General features: G+C 31.7%; 1 protein-coding gene across 1 annotated transcript; it reads right to left on the bottom strand.

Moving 5' to 3' along the window:
• Positions 1–2946: 2946 nt before the first annotated feature.
• On the bottom strand, positions 2947–15686 carry LOC143081851 (diablo IAP-binding mitochondrial protein-like). The gene is made up of 5 exons (XM_076257526.1): positions 15395–15686; positions 11432–11563; positions 10663–10794; positions 7235–7304; positions 2947–3316 (listed from the first exon to the last, which is right to left on the bottom strand). Exons 1-5 carry the CDS (start codon positions 15626–15628, stop codon positions 3024–3026), a joined length of 861 nt encoding a protein of 286 aa, XP_076113641.1. The 5' UTR covers positions 15629–15686; the 3' UTR covers positions 2947–3023.
• Between the last annotated feature and the right edge of the window lie 822 nt (positions 15687–16508).

Below are 16508 nucleotides of genomic sequence, written 5' to 3'. Positions count from 1 at the left end.
CAAAGCAATATGTGTAAAATTGCTAATACTCAGGCCCTTTTAACCTTCAGTTTGCTACCCTCCTTCAACCCCATCAATTCTGTTGTGAGGTAAATGTTACTCAATTTTTAGTTTACCTATGAACAGATTGTTTCGGAATCTTAATTTTTAGCATGATGATATATATTAATTAGTTATGATGACAAGTAAATATGTGAAAACCGATTTTTAGTTTTCTGTTTGAAAACGGTTCTTTATTCTTCCAGATCCAGGCATTTTACATAATGATTATTTTTCTAGGCATTTTACAAAATGCCTTGAAAAATTGAAAGGCATTTTACAAAATGCTGAAATTAGTCTATAGAAAGAAATGTTAAAAAAACGATTGAATGTTTGAACAACAGGCCATTTAGATTTATGATAATTACTGAATTTGAAAGTATGCATTTTTTAAAAGAGTTTTAAAAATCAAAAATAAATGTCACTGAATTATTCGAAATTCACACAAGCACAGAACTCGACAATTATTTTGTTATTTCTTAAAATGTTTTGATCACAGAATTGTTTCACAATATTTGTTCTGATTGTTTTCAAATACATTGATTGGCGTAAAATCTGGTTTTAGCGCTTTGACCACGTTTGGAGAAACCTCGATCATGCCACATTTAGCTCTTTCGTTACCTTTTCTGATATAACACTTGACGTTCTACAACATTGAGTTTCGCAATAAGCACACTTGTCACATTTGAATATCTTCTTTTTCAATTGTTTCCAAAAGATTCAAAGTACGTTTTCATGATAAATTGGGCTTGTGTCTTTTACCTTATAGCTTTTAACGGACTGATGCACATCTGCCAATGACGGGTGATGCATTTCAAGCAGGAGACGCTTACCCTGTTATGCACCGTTATTTTTGTCTTTTAGGTCGATTTTCGAGATTTCAACCACAGCTAACTACTGTCTAATTAATTCATCAGATTGCTAAGACCATAACATTATCTCGAGGCAGTGAAGATGAAGATATTCATATCTTTGAATCAAAACCAAACGCGACCTTGTACGGCGAAACCCATAATATAGAGTGAAGTTTATTTGTAGGTGGATGTATAATTCTCACTCTTTCTCAATTGGGACATTATATATATATTGCCGCGTGTAAGTAAAGTAGACCACTATCTGCACGTTAAAAACTCTATGACCGTTCTGCAGGTGAAATGTTTTGTCCCCATCCAAAATACCCGCATTTCAAGTGCTAGCGGCAGTCGAAATTCCTGTACTTTATCCAGGCCAATCCACTGCACAAATAACCCAGATGAATTATCACCATATTGTTCTCGTTTTAAAAATGCAGGAAATGTTTGAAAGCAAACAAACAGCAATAAGTCAATTGAAAACAATTTTTTTTTTCTCTGCTTTATATGTTTCACTTCACTGTTCTGAATCTAAATTTTTAAAATTTGGTTCGTTATTTTTTCTTTTGAAAGAACAATTTGTCCTTCTGCCATTTTGACAAAATAATCATAAATTACATACTTAACGTAAAAAAAGAACATATATGATTTACAAACATTTTTGAAGAATAAATCATTTCTACCGAATCAGAAGTTATTTTCTTTGCAAGCTGTGTTTTTGTCTACTTTTTGTCATATGCATCTCAATGATACCCCTTTCTACAAATTGCCTGAAACTGAACAGGCAATTTGTTGAATTTTGTTCAAAAATTTCAGTCATTTTACAAAATGACTAGGTATTTTTAGTCATTTTATATAATGCCTGTCAAGTTGATGCATTTTATAAATTTCCTGAAAATTCAGTCATTTTACAAAATGCCTAAATTTAGAAAATGCCTGTAACATATAGTCTAAACTCATCGAATCTTATGGACATTGAAATACCAGGGGGGTCTCATCGTCATTTAAGCTGTCTCCGGTAGGTTTTCACTATATATTTTGAATATCAAACTGGTACTTTGAGCCCTCTGTAAACATAGAAGACAAGAATTCTACCCAATGCTTTTTGGTCTCGTTTGGATCTTTATATTAATAAACTATCTGCATAATATAAGGAAGGTGGAGTCTACACATTGCACTGTGCCTTTTGACATGAATTTTCGACGATTTAGTTGAGAAGTGACAATTTAAGCCCTTCTTAGATATATTGAAGATGACATTTTTATTATAGGAAATCTATGCTTTTGATACCATCTGTATATATACATAGTCTAAAAGTTTATCGAATTTTATAAACATTTAAAGACCAGGGGGTCTCACCGTCATTTTCGCGGTATCTGGCAGGATTTCACTATATATTTTGAAAACATGACAGTTGTTTCATTGTTGTTCTGTTTGTTGATATAGACAAATAGATATAGGAAGATGTGGTATGAGTGCCAATGAGACAACTCTCCATCCAAGTAACAATTTATAAAAGTAAACCATTATATTTCAAGATACGGCCTTCAACATTACATGTATGTAAAGTAAAGTTTGAATTTTTCATGGACTTCCCCCTATTCGAATTTACTTATATGTTCAGTGTTTTTAAGTTCTATTTTAGTCAGAACAATAGTTAATTTTAAATTAGATAGCATGTCTTCCAGTGTACTGTTTACCTTGTGAGCTAAACTCACACACGCATGGTATCTTTATATCACATCCATAATGTGTCTTCATAATTACTAGTATACATGTAATATTGGCTTCTGAAGCAGTAACAAATAAATTTATCACCCAGTCATATGCAGATGCAGGAAGCTAACAAGTATGTAATGCCATGTTCTTCACTAAAAACAAAAGGAGTAATTTTTTTTTAAAGTAAGATTGAAGAAAACATGAGGATATATACAGAAAAAATAATCTATTGTGGCTTAAAAGAAATTGTAGTCAAAATTCATTGGTTGTGATGATTTAGTATTAAGCAGAAACAATATTCACACATATATTTACAAAACAAAAAAGAAAGGTTACATTTCATTATAATACATTTATTTCTGTATGCATGACATATTGAAAATTTATTGACTTGTGGTTATCTTTAATACAAAATTAGGTCTCATTTTCATTTTTTTCTGAATCAAATGAACCATCATGCTGAAAATTATCTTCAGAATTAGTTTCACCATTATGAGTTTCTATATTCAATAAGTCATCATTCTCTACATCCCTATTTTCATGTGCTTTTATTTTTTTCTCCATGTATTCTGACTCAACGAGTATCACATTAGCTTCCATTTTCCTCATCTCTGCTTCTGCATCATTTAAATCCCTTTGAAATTTAGATAAATGTACTTCTGAACTCTGTATCATGCTTGTGGCTACAGTGCTATGAAATTCAGAACCTAATAAGAAAATAAGGCAGAAAAAATTAGTTTTTGTTCTCTTTCATATAATGTCAATTAATATTTTCCAAACTAATCATTTGGTATTATCTTATGATTTAATATTATTATTGGCAAATTAACTTTTCTAATCAGATAATTACCTTGGTTAATTTATTTGATGTATTTCTTACAATTGATTTGCAATCATCTACAAGAACTGGGCTGTTATTGGTCATATATTTAATTTCTTTTCTGGGTTTTAAATACATGTTAATAGGCCATGCTACATGAACTACTTTTTTTTACAGATGTAAACAAAATGTTGATTCCATGAAAGCTTATATTCAAACAAATATCATAACATATATGATTGTAATGTTTTGTTATGTTATTGATGTGTAAACAGATACACTCACAAACTTAACTTTTATACAGTTTATGAATGCACTGTCCAGTTTTAAATCCAAAAGCTCAAGAAAAATGTAAGATATAAAAAAGAAGATGTGGTATGATTGCCAATGAGACAACTCTCTGCGAGAGACCAAATGACATAGAAATTATCAACTATAGGTCACCGTACAACCTTCAACAAAGAGTAAAGGCCCATACTGCATAGTCAGCTACATTCAAAGGCCATGAAATGACAATGTAAAACAATTCAAACGAGAAAACTAATCTATGTAAAAAAAAAATGGAAAGAAAAAAATTATATGTAACACATAAACAAACGATGCATACAAGGTAAATCAATCTCATAAAAAAAAATATATCAACCTAGACATTTTGTCAATTTTCTTGGGTTCAACTTTAGTGAAAATCTTGATCAATTTTTATATGATTTGATTGTTGTGTGAGATAAATAGAAACCATTTATTCACAATAATCTCACACAACAATTATTATCTAGAAGCCCATAAAACATCTAAAAATATGGACTATGGTTAAAAGATAACCAGTAATCTTTAACTATAGATGTTTGACAGAAAATTGGATGTTTGACAGTGAGTTAGACGTCTTCTTTATTTTTAACCGTTCTTCTTTATTTTTAGACTTTCGTCCAGCGTTTTAGATGTTTACTGTAATCACTCTCATACTCTCAGATAACTATGTCCCTTTAATAACTCGCGTTAACGATAACGTGTGTATTAAGTAACGTTAGCTATAGTATTTAAATTAATGTACTTGATTTATCTAGTTTGACGGGAATTACATGTTCGTCTGACAAAACTGATGTGTATTGAGTTGTCAATAATAGAACCAGTGATGCGTGAGCGACGGCTATAAAAACATTGTTGTAAGGAAAAGAATACATAAACAATGCTTTCAGAATCTGTTAAAACTAACCATCTTATTTCTTATCATTTAAACGATGTTTTTGAAAATATAGTTACCTGTAAATTAAGACAGAAACAGATAATATAGATCTTTTGAGTTAGATGGTTATAACTTATAAATATTTTTTTCTTGAAAGCTTTAGCTCAAACTAAGGGGAAAGATCGACATACAAATACGAAACGCTTTTAAGAATGGCTTTCCTGATGAATTAAATATCAAATTTTTTTTTCATTGGTCAATAATAAAAATCTATTTAAATACAACCAATGGACAAGATGAACACATGTGGTAACTTTGTAATACACAACTACAAATTTATGAATGGAAGTGGTTTAATCAAATTAAAGGTTCAAATTGACAAATGTGTTTAAGGGCATACGATACAGTTACAGGGGAGGTAATGACGTTGCTAACGTAAAATGTTATTTTCGCGACGTCAAACTGTGACATATCGGGAAAAGATGCATTTTTCGACTGATTTTTATCATTCAAACTTATTTAATTTGAAAACGAGTTCATGGACCCCTATTTTTCAAAACAGCAATTTGTTTCATTTTGCAGGGAGATTATATGACCCAAATTTTATAAAACTGTAAATAGAGGATTTTTTTTAATTTTGATAAACATGCAGCAAAAAATGACGTATTTTCTTCAATTCATGAACATTTGATAAATATGAGTTATTTCTGAATACAAAATACACAATGTTTTAGAATACTTATAAAATACAGAAATTACCGATTATTTAACAAAAAACAATTTGTGTTTATCTTTTATGACAAAAAAGTTATGTCTTTCTTTTGAAAAAGAAATTACGGCCACAAATCTGAATTTTGAGAAAATATACAAAATTTCGACCTCATTTTACTCAAAAAGTAGCACATGAATGTATATTTTTTATTACATATTTGATTTAATCAGGTAAAAAATAGCCTATATCCAAATTTTCATGAACTTGTAAATACAGGATCAAAACTGTATCGTATGCCTTTAACTGAATTTTATTTCTATTTATTGTCACTTGTCAATAGCTTATAATCGATAAGTATGTTCAAGCTTGGTTCCAGGTTATAATATTAGGGACTAATTAAATGTTCTTAATTACAGACACATGTTTATTTTTTGGTATGAACACATGCACTTAACAAGCATGTGGTATTTATTAATGCAAGAATATGATGACTCCATTAGAATTTATAAATTTTCTTTTCTGGTAATATTACGATCTAATTTTAAAATATCTATAGTTTATATTTTGAAGTCAAAGTCAAAGTGATGTATTCATATTGTGTATATATTAAGTAATTTAATCTCATGCCTGTCAATTTGAAAAGTGTAAGAAGGTTACGGGGACAACCTTATAATTGTTTTACTTGCAATAATTGTTTTCTAAAAAGTTTATAATTGACATATTTTTACAAATAATTGATTAATTAACTTAAATAGGATCTTTATTTATTTATATCAAAGAAAGTATCTTCAATACTTTTTAAAACTGTTTAAGGAGATAAGATGTGCATTTTTTTGCAACAGCAACGCCCAACATCAGAAAAATAAACAATAGAAATCTAGTAATACAAATAGTTTTAAATCTAATTCAGTACTTAAACATTGATTGAAAACTGTTTTATGAAAGAGAACAACTGTTACTTATGATTTAGTGGGAAAAGCCTGACCTAAATGATGGGTAAATAATAGTTAGTGTTAATTAGTCCATGTTTAAAATTCATCCTTTCATGAGATTTGGTAAAGCATCTATACCAAATATAAACTGTAAATTCTGAAATAATTGTGTGTATTAGTTTTTCAAAATTTTATAGATTGCATGGACTCAAATGAGAGATATATCATTGCAATTTCAGGAAAATGTATGTAACAAATATAAGAATGTGAGTTCTTATTATTGTGATACTGATTGAGTCGCATTATTTGCATGAATAAAAACCTCCCAATAATTTCTGAATTTATAGTATGCATGCTGTTCGGTGTGAGCCAAGGCTCGGTGATGAAGACTGTACTTTGGCCTGATATGGTTTACTTTTTACAAATTATGACTTGGATTGAGAGTTGTCTCATTGGCACTCATACCACATCTTCTTATATCTATATATGAGTTGTTTAAAATTTTGAGCCACTGTATAATGGAGTATTTTTGCTGCAGGTTTAGATGGAGCAGCTTAATCTTCACTGTTATAAATCATATTTTGTGTTTCATTGGCAGTGTATTCTACGGAAAGTAAAAATTTTGCATTACGGAGACTAGGACAATTATTTGTACCTCCTGTTTTGTTCTACTTTGATTTTTTCTCTTGTTTAAGGTGGTACCCAACACTACAGGGAGATAACTCTGTAAAATCAGTTAAACATTTTAATCACATTGTTATTGTTAAGGAAACATTAAGCTTTTCAATGATCAAAATAAGTGTCTGTCCAACCAAATTTTTCCGAGAAAGTGATTGGTTCAATTTTTTAGAAATTTTTATAGTTTTTTCAAAGTTTTGTATTAATTTTATGAAAATTAAACGAGCCAAATTAGTTTTAGTCAAGGTGTTGGGTACCACCTTAAGTAGCTATATATATATATATAGAGTGTTATTTCACCTGCAGTATAAGCTGCTGTCGAAGCCTCATTCACCAAGTTATAAGCTGACATATAAAGAAGCTGCAATTCCTGTAAAAATATCAATAAACAGTTGATAATAATTCTTAATATGTAAGGGGTTTGCCTCTAAAAATGCTACAGCATGGATTGCAAGTACAAAATAGATAGAGAGAAAATAAAAATAATAATATTTTTAATCAGAACAAAACATGTAAATCTTGAGAGATTTCATGAGTTTTTAAGAGGCTTTGTCCTTCTGGGTCTCATATAAAGGTTCTGTAATGGGCCTGCCAATGACTTATGCAGTCTAGTGACCCCTGGCCTATTTTTCCCATCCCAACTAGTACATATTCCTAGATACCTCAGCTTGCATTGTAACATCACAGTACCCAAATTGCATGAAGTACCCAATTTGCATCCATTTTGTAAAAATCAACAATTTTAATTTCAAGACTAAATAAATTGTATTTAAATTATAACATTTATTATTATTAATGTCTTTAAACATTGCAAAATAGTTTTAAAGATGCACAAAATGGTCTCATTATATATATTAACAGATGGAATTTCCAATGAAAAATTAAAATGTGTCCATGGGATACAGAAGATGCATATAACAATATTAATGGACATTACTACATGACATGTAGATCTGAGTTTTGTTGTAATAATCATTCTGTATAAGTTTCATAACATTTGGTTGAGGATAACTTTAGTGAGGCAAGGTTTTTTTAATTTGTTGGTTTACTGATTTTTCCCATGATGAAAAAGTCTGGTCCATCGAAAAAAAACAGTAAAAAATATCTTTCAACACAGAAAAATATGCAAAAAAATAATTTCACATTTCTTACAATATGTTTGGTATGCTATTTTGTAATCATTTGTTAAATTTTTGTTTGATGAAATATTATTGCTCAGCTGTCATAAACATTGAATGACATAATAATTTCCAAAAAGGGGGGTTGTGTACATGGATAAAGATGAAATTAAATCGTCATTTCACTAACAAGAAAACTAGAGGCTCTAAAGAGCCTGTGTCGCTCACCTTGGTCTATGTGAATATTAAAGGAAGCAGATGGATTCATGACAAAATTGTGTTTTGGTGATGGTGATGTGTTTGTACATCTTACTTTACTGAACATTCTTGCTGCTTAAAATTATCTCTATCTATAATGAACTTGGCCCATTAGTTTCAGTGGAAAATGTTAGTAAAAATTTACAAATTTTATGAAAATTGTTAAAAATTGACTATAAAGAACAATAACTCCTAAGGGGGTCAATTGACCATTTCGGTCATGTTGACTTATTTGTAAATCTTACTTTGCTGAACATTATTGCTGTTTACAGTTTATCTCTATCAATAATAATATTCAAGATAATGACCATAAACTGCAAAATTTCCTTAAAACTAACAATTCAGGGTCAGCAACCCAACAACGGGTTGTCCGATTCATCTAAAAATTTCACAGCAGATAAATGTTGACCTGATAAACAATTTTACCCCATGTCAGATTTGCTCTAAATGCTTTGGGTTTTGAGTTATAAGCCAAAAACTGCATTTTACCCCATGTTCTATTTTCAGCCATGGCGGCCATCTTGGTTGGATGCCCGGGTCACCGGACACATTTTTTAAACTACTAACCCAAAAGATGATTGTGGCCAAGTTTGGATTAATTTGGCCAAGAAGTTTCAAAGGAGAAGATTTTTGTAAAATATTACTAAGATTTACGAAAAATGGCTAAAAATTGACTATAAAGGGCAATAACTCCTAAAGGGGTCACTTGACTATTTCAGTCATGTTGACATATTTGTAAATCTTACTTTGCTGAACATTATTGCTGTTTACTGTTTATCTCTATCTATAATAATATTCAAGATAATAACCAAAAACAGCAAAATTTCCTTAAAATTACTAATTCAGGGGCAGCAACCCAACAACGGGTTATCCGATTCATCTGAAAATTTCAGGGCAGATAGATCTTCACCTGTTTAACAATTCTACCCCATGTCAGATTTGCTCTAAATGCTTTGGTTTTTGAGTTATAAGCCAAAAACTGCATTTTACCCCTATGTTCTATTTTTAGCCATGGCGGCCATCTTGGATGGTTGGCCGGGTCACCGGACACATTTTTTAAACTAGATACCCCAATGATGATTGTGGCCAAGTTTGGTTTAATTTGGCCCAGTAGTTTCAGAGGAGAAGATTTTTGTAAAAGTTAACGACGACGACGGACGACGGACGACAGACGACGCCGGACGCCAAGTGATGAGAAAAGCTAACTTGGCCTTTTAGGCCAGGTGAGCTAAAAACAGATCTGCGTAGCTCTTTATTAATTTCAGGAAACTTGGTGAATAATCATCTTCAAGCACGAAAAACTGATAAAGAAAAAAATGAAAACACGTCAAAAACGCAATATGGAAAAAAACGAGGATATCAGGCTTTATATCAAATTGGATGATTTTTTTAAATTAAAACAAGAAAGTGCCAAATGATTTGTTTATAATTAGTACTTTAACTTGATGTCTTCGACATTTGGATAAGTCCATTTTCCATGTTTCTATGAACTTATGCATCTTATGGAATGATGACAAATATGGGAAAAGAACTAATTGTGAAAAGGGTTTTAATCACGGGTTTCAATCCACAAAATTATTCGCGCAAACGACATTTCAAGATCAGTTATGATTGATTTGTTTATTTTTAGATACGTATTAAAGTTTTATTTTTTCAGAAACGCAGTGTTATCAATTCTGTTAGTGTTTAATGCATTTCATTTCATAAAAGAGAATATTTTATTTATATTTCAAGGATAATTTATTTTATTTTTTTATTCTGCAAATCAGAAAAATAGGGTCCGCGGATCCGTAAACCAACAAATTAAAAAAACCTGGCCTGAGAGAATAGAAACAAAAATTTGGGAATTTTTCCATTTGTAAAGGGGCATTATTATAGAATGGTAAAAGCGATGCCACAAAAATTCAAACTTGATCTCATATGTTTTTGTGGTTATAAGCATTGTGTAAAAGATTCATTACATTTAAATGAGGCAAACTTAGTTAGAGAACAGAAATAAAAAATTCAACAATTTTTCCATTTGTGAAGGGACATAACTCATGAAAGGTAAAAACAGACACCATAAAAATGAAAAATTGGGGTCAAAACTCTAATTTGGCATTAGAATAAGAAAGATCATATCATAGGGAACATGTGTACCAAGTTTAAACTGATTTTACTTCAACTTCATAAAAAAAACTACCTTGACCAAAATTTTAACCTGAAGCCGGACAGACAGACAAAAGGACGGATGCACAGCCAAAAAAAGTAATGTTCCTAGGTGGGGCGTAAAAGATTTAAAGATTCCTTATATACATAAACCAGGGACTTATGTTCAAAAGAATTGTTTTTGAAAATATTAAAACTTTGTACCTGATTTCTTGACTTTAATTTATTGACTGATGCTCTGGCCTCTATAATTAAATCAGCTATTTTCTGTTCACTTTCTCCATTACCGAGAACCTTGAGTCTGTAATCCATTAATTTCATCAAAATATACAGAGCCTGCAGATAAATGTTTCAGTTTTTTTATGTTGATTTTCTATTATAACTACATTTTACAAATATTAGTAATATTGTATAAAGAACATGCAAGGTAAGTTTTTTTGCCCCGTGTTGAAGGCTTTGCTGTTCCTTTGCTTTTTGTGTATTTTTTTTTGTGCATGTACTGATTTTGTGTCATAGATAGAAACCTCATATCCTTTGTTTTTCTATTATGTACAAATATAAGGAATCTTCTATAAAAAAAAATGACATGTACAAATATAAGTAATATTGCCTACAAAAATGTACATTTAAAACTGCTCTTCAAGACATACTTCAAATGTAATGGGGAAAGTGATGGGGGTACATACAAAACCTACATGTATTTCTTGAAAGTGCATGTATAATGTGATTATGTTTTTTCACCACATTTTAATATGAAATCTATCCTTAGCCAAAGAACTAAAATAAGTGATGTGTTCATGTACAATTATTCTTCAAAACATCTTAACAGGTACATTAATTTTGTGTAAATCTCATTTAATATTTCTTTTTTTTTTATTGGGAGAAGGGAGGGGGTGTTGCTGTTTCATCAATGTTTACACCATAGCCATGATATACATGATATAGCTGCCTTTTACTCATCTGTAATTATTACCTTTGTATATTGTTCACAACTTTCCACCAGACTGACTGTGACTTGTGACAAGAATGCTGTCGTCGACTCCACAACAGCAAACGATGCATTCCTTACTAATGTTTCTGACAGAAGTGTGCTGGGATCTGGAGCCTAAAATGTAAAATTGAAATAATTATTATAATCAATTAATGGGGGGGGGCTAGAGGGGGTCTCATCCCGATTTCCCGGTTTTAATATCAGAAAATCCCGAAATCCCGGACATATTTTGTTATAAATCCCGATCCCGATAAACAAGAAATCACCATTTATTTATTAAAGAGGTCCTCCACTATTTTAGGTAACGAATAGACACATCTGACACATCTTTTGAAGGAGGCCGTCCTGGTAAACTTTGAAAATTAAACCCTCTGAGTAATGTTTTTCTTAATTATTTGCTTTCCTGAATTTGTGCATTTTGACAATATATTCAGTACGTACATTTTAAACACGTCAAGTTGGGGTATTTGTTTTCTTCAAAATTGTAGAATGTCATAAGTATTTTTATATGATATTCGATTATAGAGAAACTGACTGTGTCTGTGAAATTATCTGTGTAGTAAGGCCAAGAAAAAATACAGGTGTTTCAGGTAACATCCCCTAAAAAATTAGGATAGGTAGGAAAGCAAAATTATTTTTTTTTCAAACGTTTTTGACTGGTTCATATGGAAGAAAAATTCTGACTTTATAAGTGCTTGTCCACATAACATACAAAAAACTTTAGTTGTAGAGTTAGATTATAGGTACTTATAATTGGGGTAGATATATTTAAGGGTACCGGAAACACATGTGTTTTCTTTTAGGTCTTACATAATCTTACTCTTATTGAAAATATCCAAATCAAGTCTAACTTTTGGGAAGGGTTGTAAAGAGGTGTTATGTTCACGGACAAACGCGAAATAAAATTCAAATTTCACGATGAACAAAAAATAAAAAAAATGCTTGCATGTTGCCATTTTTACCAATTTCACAGTGAACCGCGAACTATTTTCACAGAAGGTTGAAATTAAAAATGGCAAAACACGTTGCACGAAAAAAAACCTTTACCACCCTCTTTGGGTATACTGATCCTCTAAATCAGAGCGACACTAATACCAAGGAGATTAGACATTTATCATGAATTTTGGTTAGCATTTCATTCACGTACAGTGGATATAAAATATATGGCACTGGCTACGGTTACTTTAAAACAAGAATGTGTCCAAAGTACACGGATGCCCCACTTGCATTATCATTTACCATTTTCAATTGACCATGAAATTGGGTAAAAAATCTAATTTGGCCTTGAACACGTTAAAGGTAAAAAGATCAACCAATAGGGAACATGTGTACTAAGTTTCAAGTTGATTGGACTTGAACTTCATTAAAAACTACCTTGACCAAAAACTTTAACCTGAAACTCGCACTTTCATTTTCTATGATCAGTGGACCATGAAAATGGGGTCAAAAGTCTAATTTCGTTTTAAAATAAGAAAGATCATATCATAAGGAACATGTGTACTAAGTTTTAAGTTGATTGGACTTCAGCTTCATCAAAAACTACCTTGACCAAAAACTTAACCTGAAGCGGGACAGACGGACGAACGAACGGACGGATGGATGAACGGACGCACAGACCAGAAAACATAATGCCCCTCTACTATCGTAGGTGGGGCATAAAAACGAGCAGAAAATAACAATAAGATCTGGATCTACTCTGTTTCTAGATGCGATTCTGATTGAAGTATTATGAAAATGGCACTTTTATCTGTCCAAGGTACAGTTTTTTGTCAATCCCGTTATATTTCAACATAAAAATCCCGATTTCCCATGGCTAAAAACGTGGGTTTCCCGTATCCCGATGTTTTTCTATCCGGAATTCCCGATCTTTAAAAAAGGCAATCCCAATTTCCAGTTGCTAAAATCGGTCAATCCCGGCGTCCCGAAAATGGTCTCGCCCCCCCCCCCCCATTAATAGATAGATGAGTGAATGTTCCTACGTTGCCAAATTCTGACGTATACCATTTGACCAAAAACTTTCCATAGATTTTTAACAATAATACTGTGGTGTTGACAACCTGGACAAACAATGTAGGTCTACATTTTTTTCTGTAACATATATATTAGATAACTTGTTTAACCAGTTAAACATGTTTCACAAACAAGAAAACGTACATGTATTTCACCAGGTAAGCAAAGGCGGATTTAGGGGGAGACCCAGGGGGCCAGAGCCCCCTCCCCTTTTCTTGGAAAAAATTTGTTGATTATATAAGGAATCACTGAAACATGATCGGAGCAGGCACCCTCTTGGGCAGTCAGTGGGCCCCCACTTATGAATATTTCAGGATCCGCCACCAGTCAGGGGGCTACTTAAATAAGTGATTTTTAAATCACTTATTTAAGTAGCAAATTCAAAGTTTTGTCACAAATTGTGATTTTGTAGTTTTAACAAAATTTTAAACACATAGGTTTAAATAATATCTTTTCATTAGTAAAATTGAAAAAAATGACCTTTTTGCTTCAAGCAAGGTTTATGCCTTTAATGCTATCATTTAGCTGCAAATTCTATTTTAGTTGAAAAAATGCTATAATAATGGCTTTACATCATGAACTGATACTTTTTTAACAGATTTTTCCCAGCAGTGGGAGTATTTTTCTTGTCAACATGGTCAAGTTCAAGGTTTCACCTTTCAGATTATGTAATAAAATTCGACTGTTCGCGATAAAAATTTCAGTTTTGGGGTGTTGAAATTAGTCATGTTAGTGGGGATTATTAAAATAATGATACTTTTAAAGAAGTGCATGATTTTTGGGAAGGAAAGTGAGGTATGATACTTTAACTTAAACAAGTGATTTTCTGTCATTATCCTAGATTCAGTACAAGGTCATCACCTGAAATGACCTGGTCATCCTATCAACACAGATGTTGGTTCTGATAATTTTAGAAACATAATTAGTCCCTGGATCATTAGTATTCTATATTTAAAGCTATGTACAATAAAATTAAATCACTTCTTCTAGTGATTAATTTGTACTACTTAAATTGGTGATTATTAAAAAAAGATAGCTCTAACTTCCAACCTTTGTGGAAATAATGTTACTTGAATCAGTGATTTAGAAAATCACTTATTTAAATAAGTCCTCTGACTGGCCACTGGTAAGGAACAAAAACAGAAATTATTTCACCAGGTAAGGAACATTACAAATCTCACAAACTCGGAACTTATTTCAGCAATTAAGGAACAAATTTCACAAACTAAGGAAAACTTATTTCACCAGGTAAAGTGTGGAACTTAATTTAGAGAGATGGAACAAATTATACAGCAATTAAACATGTTAAATGTGAAAAAAATTCTCCCAGAACATATTTCCTACATGATATTAATTCCACTGAAACTTATTTCACAGGAACATGAGGAACAAATTTATAAAATTCATGAAATTATGACTCCCACATACAATGACATAGAGCTTGATTCTTTTTGAAGCACAAACATAGTCTCATCCTGATTATGCATTTCATTTGTTGTTGGATGCTTAATTAAGCCATCCAGCATCATCTTCATCCTTCTTAGGGGATGATACCAAGGGATAACAGTGGTGGATCTAGAAATATTTGACAGGTCAGGGCCCCCTGACTGCCTAAAAGGGGTCCTGCTCTGGTCATGCTTCAGTGGTTCCCTATAAAATCAACAATTGTTTTCCTAGAATTGGGGGGCACAAGCCCCCTTGTCCCCTTTCTAAATCCACCTCTGAAAAAATAATAATAAAATAAGCAGAGATTCTTATGTAAAGCATGATATAAGCGTTGATGTGTTATTAATTTTTTTTTTGGCGCTGAGCTAAGTACTGTTCCACAGCTACCATTTATGAAGATACCCCCCCCCCCTTTTTTTAAACATTGAAGAAGAGACCAACATCCACTACTCTGAACATCTAAAAGAGAATAGAGAAAGTTTTAATTACAGTAATATTATCTGTTGTTTGGCATGAAGCTTTTTTAACTCCTAACAAGCACAAGGATATCCCAGTTCCTGCCCCGGCTGCGGTCTTCACATCAAATTTACGCTGAAAATTGCTGATTTTGCATCTTTTTGAGATGCTCAGATCTGATAATTGTTTAGTTTGCCTCAGAAAGTGTGTTACTGCACTGTATGTCCAGTTTATTTTTTTAAAACTTGACACTAATCTGCTTGTCATTTTCAAAACAAAAGGGAATATCAGGTAAGGGGAAAGGAAAAGGAAAGCATGTGTATTTGTTTACATCCGGTCCAAAGGGACATCACTCGTTATTTCCCGCCATCTATCTGTACATATCTTCTGCCAAATTAAGGCACACCTCCTGGAACCCTGAGTACGGTATATAAGAAATGTTAAGATATATACACTGAATATCCTCCATCGAATTCTAGTCAAATCGGCATCTGATCAAATCGGCACCCGGTATAGTCAAATCGGCACCTAGTCAAATTGGCACCTGGTTTAATCGGTACCCGATGTAGTAATTTCGGCACCCATGATAAATATACGTATTTTTTATCAAGTATTTTCAGAAAAAATATTGACTTATTTACATTATTTGGAGTTTCTGTAGGTTTTTTCCTGTTCATTTTTTAAAACGTGTATTCAAGGTTTTGGATACTTTTTATGCATATTTTAACCAGTAGAGCATTTTGCACGATTGTTGGTTTAATGCTGTATAAACTTTCACTGAAGAAAACCTTCTTTCTTGCTAATTATTTTCCATGCAAGTTTGATTAGTGTTAGTACTGGAAAAGACTCATAGTTTTCCCTTTAATTGCTTCTAATTTCCTCAGAAATTGTCTAAAATACAGGTTGTGGGTTGCAGGTTTTTAAAAGTATTAGATATACCACTACGTATAATATTAACAATAATTAAACAACAGCTTGGGTAATGGCTTCATTGTTTTTATTCAGATTTTGACTACCTGTACATGTATATAGAGTTGAAACTTAAAACAACAAATATGTTAATTATGTAATAAGTTATTTAAAATTAATTCACTGAAAAAAAAAAATAATCAAAACATCATTCATAGAATGTTGAATGATAAACTTC

Source organism: Mytilus galloprovincialis, chromosome 7, assembly GCF_965363235.1.
Source record: "Mytilus galloprovincialis chromosome 7, xbMytGall1.hap1.1, whole genome shotgun sequence".
Classification (NCBI taxonomy): domain Eukaryota; kingdom Metazoa; phylum Mollusca; class Bivalvia; order Mytilida; family Mytilidae; genus Mytilus; species Mytilus galloprovincialis.
The sequence above is the reverse complement of the archived record's forward strand: the minus strand, read 5'-3'. Positions and strand labels throughout refer to the sequence as shown.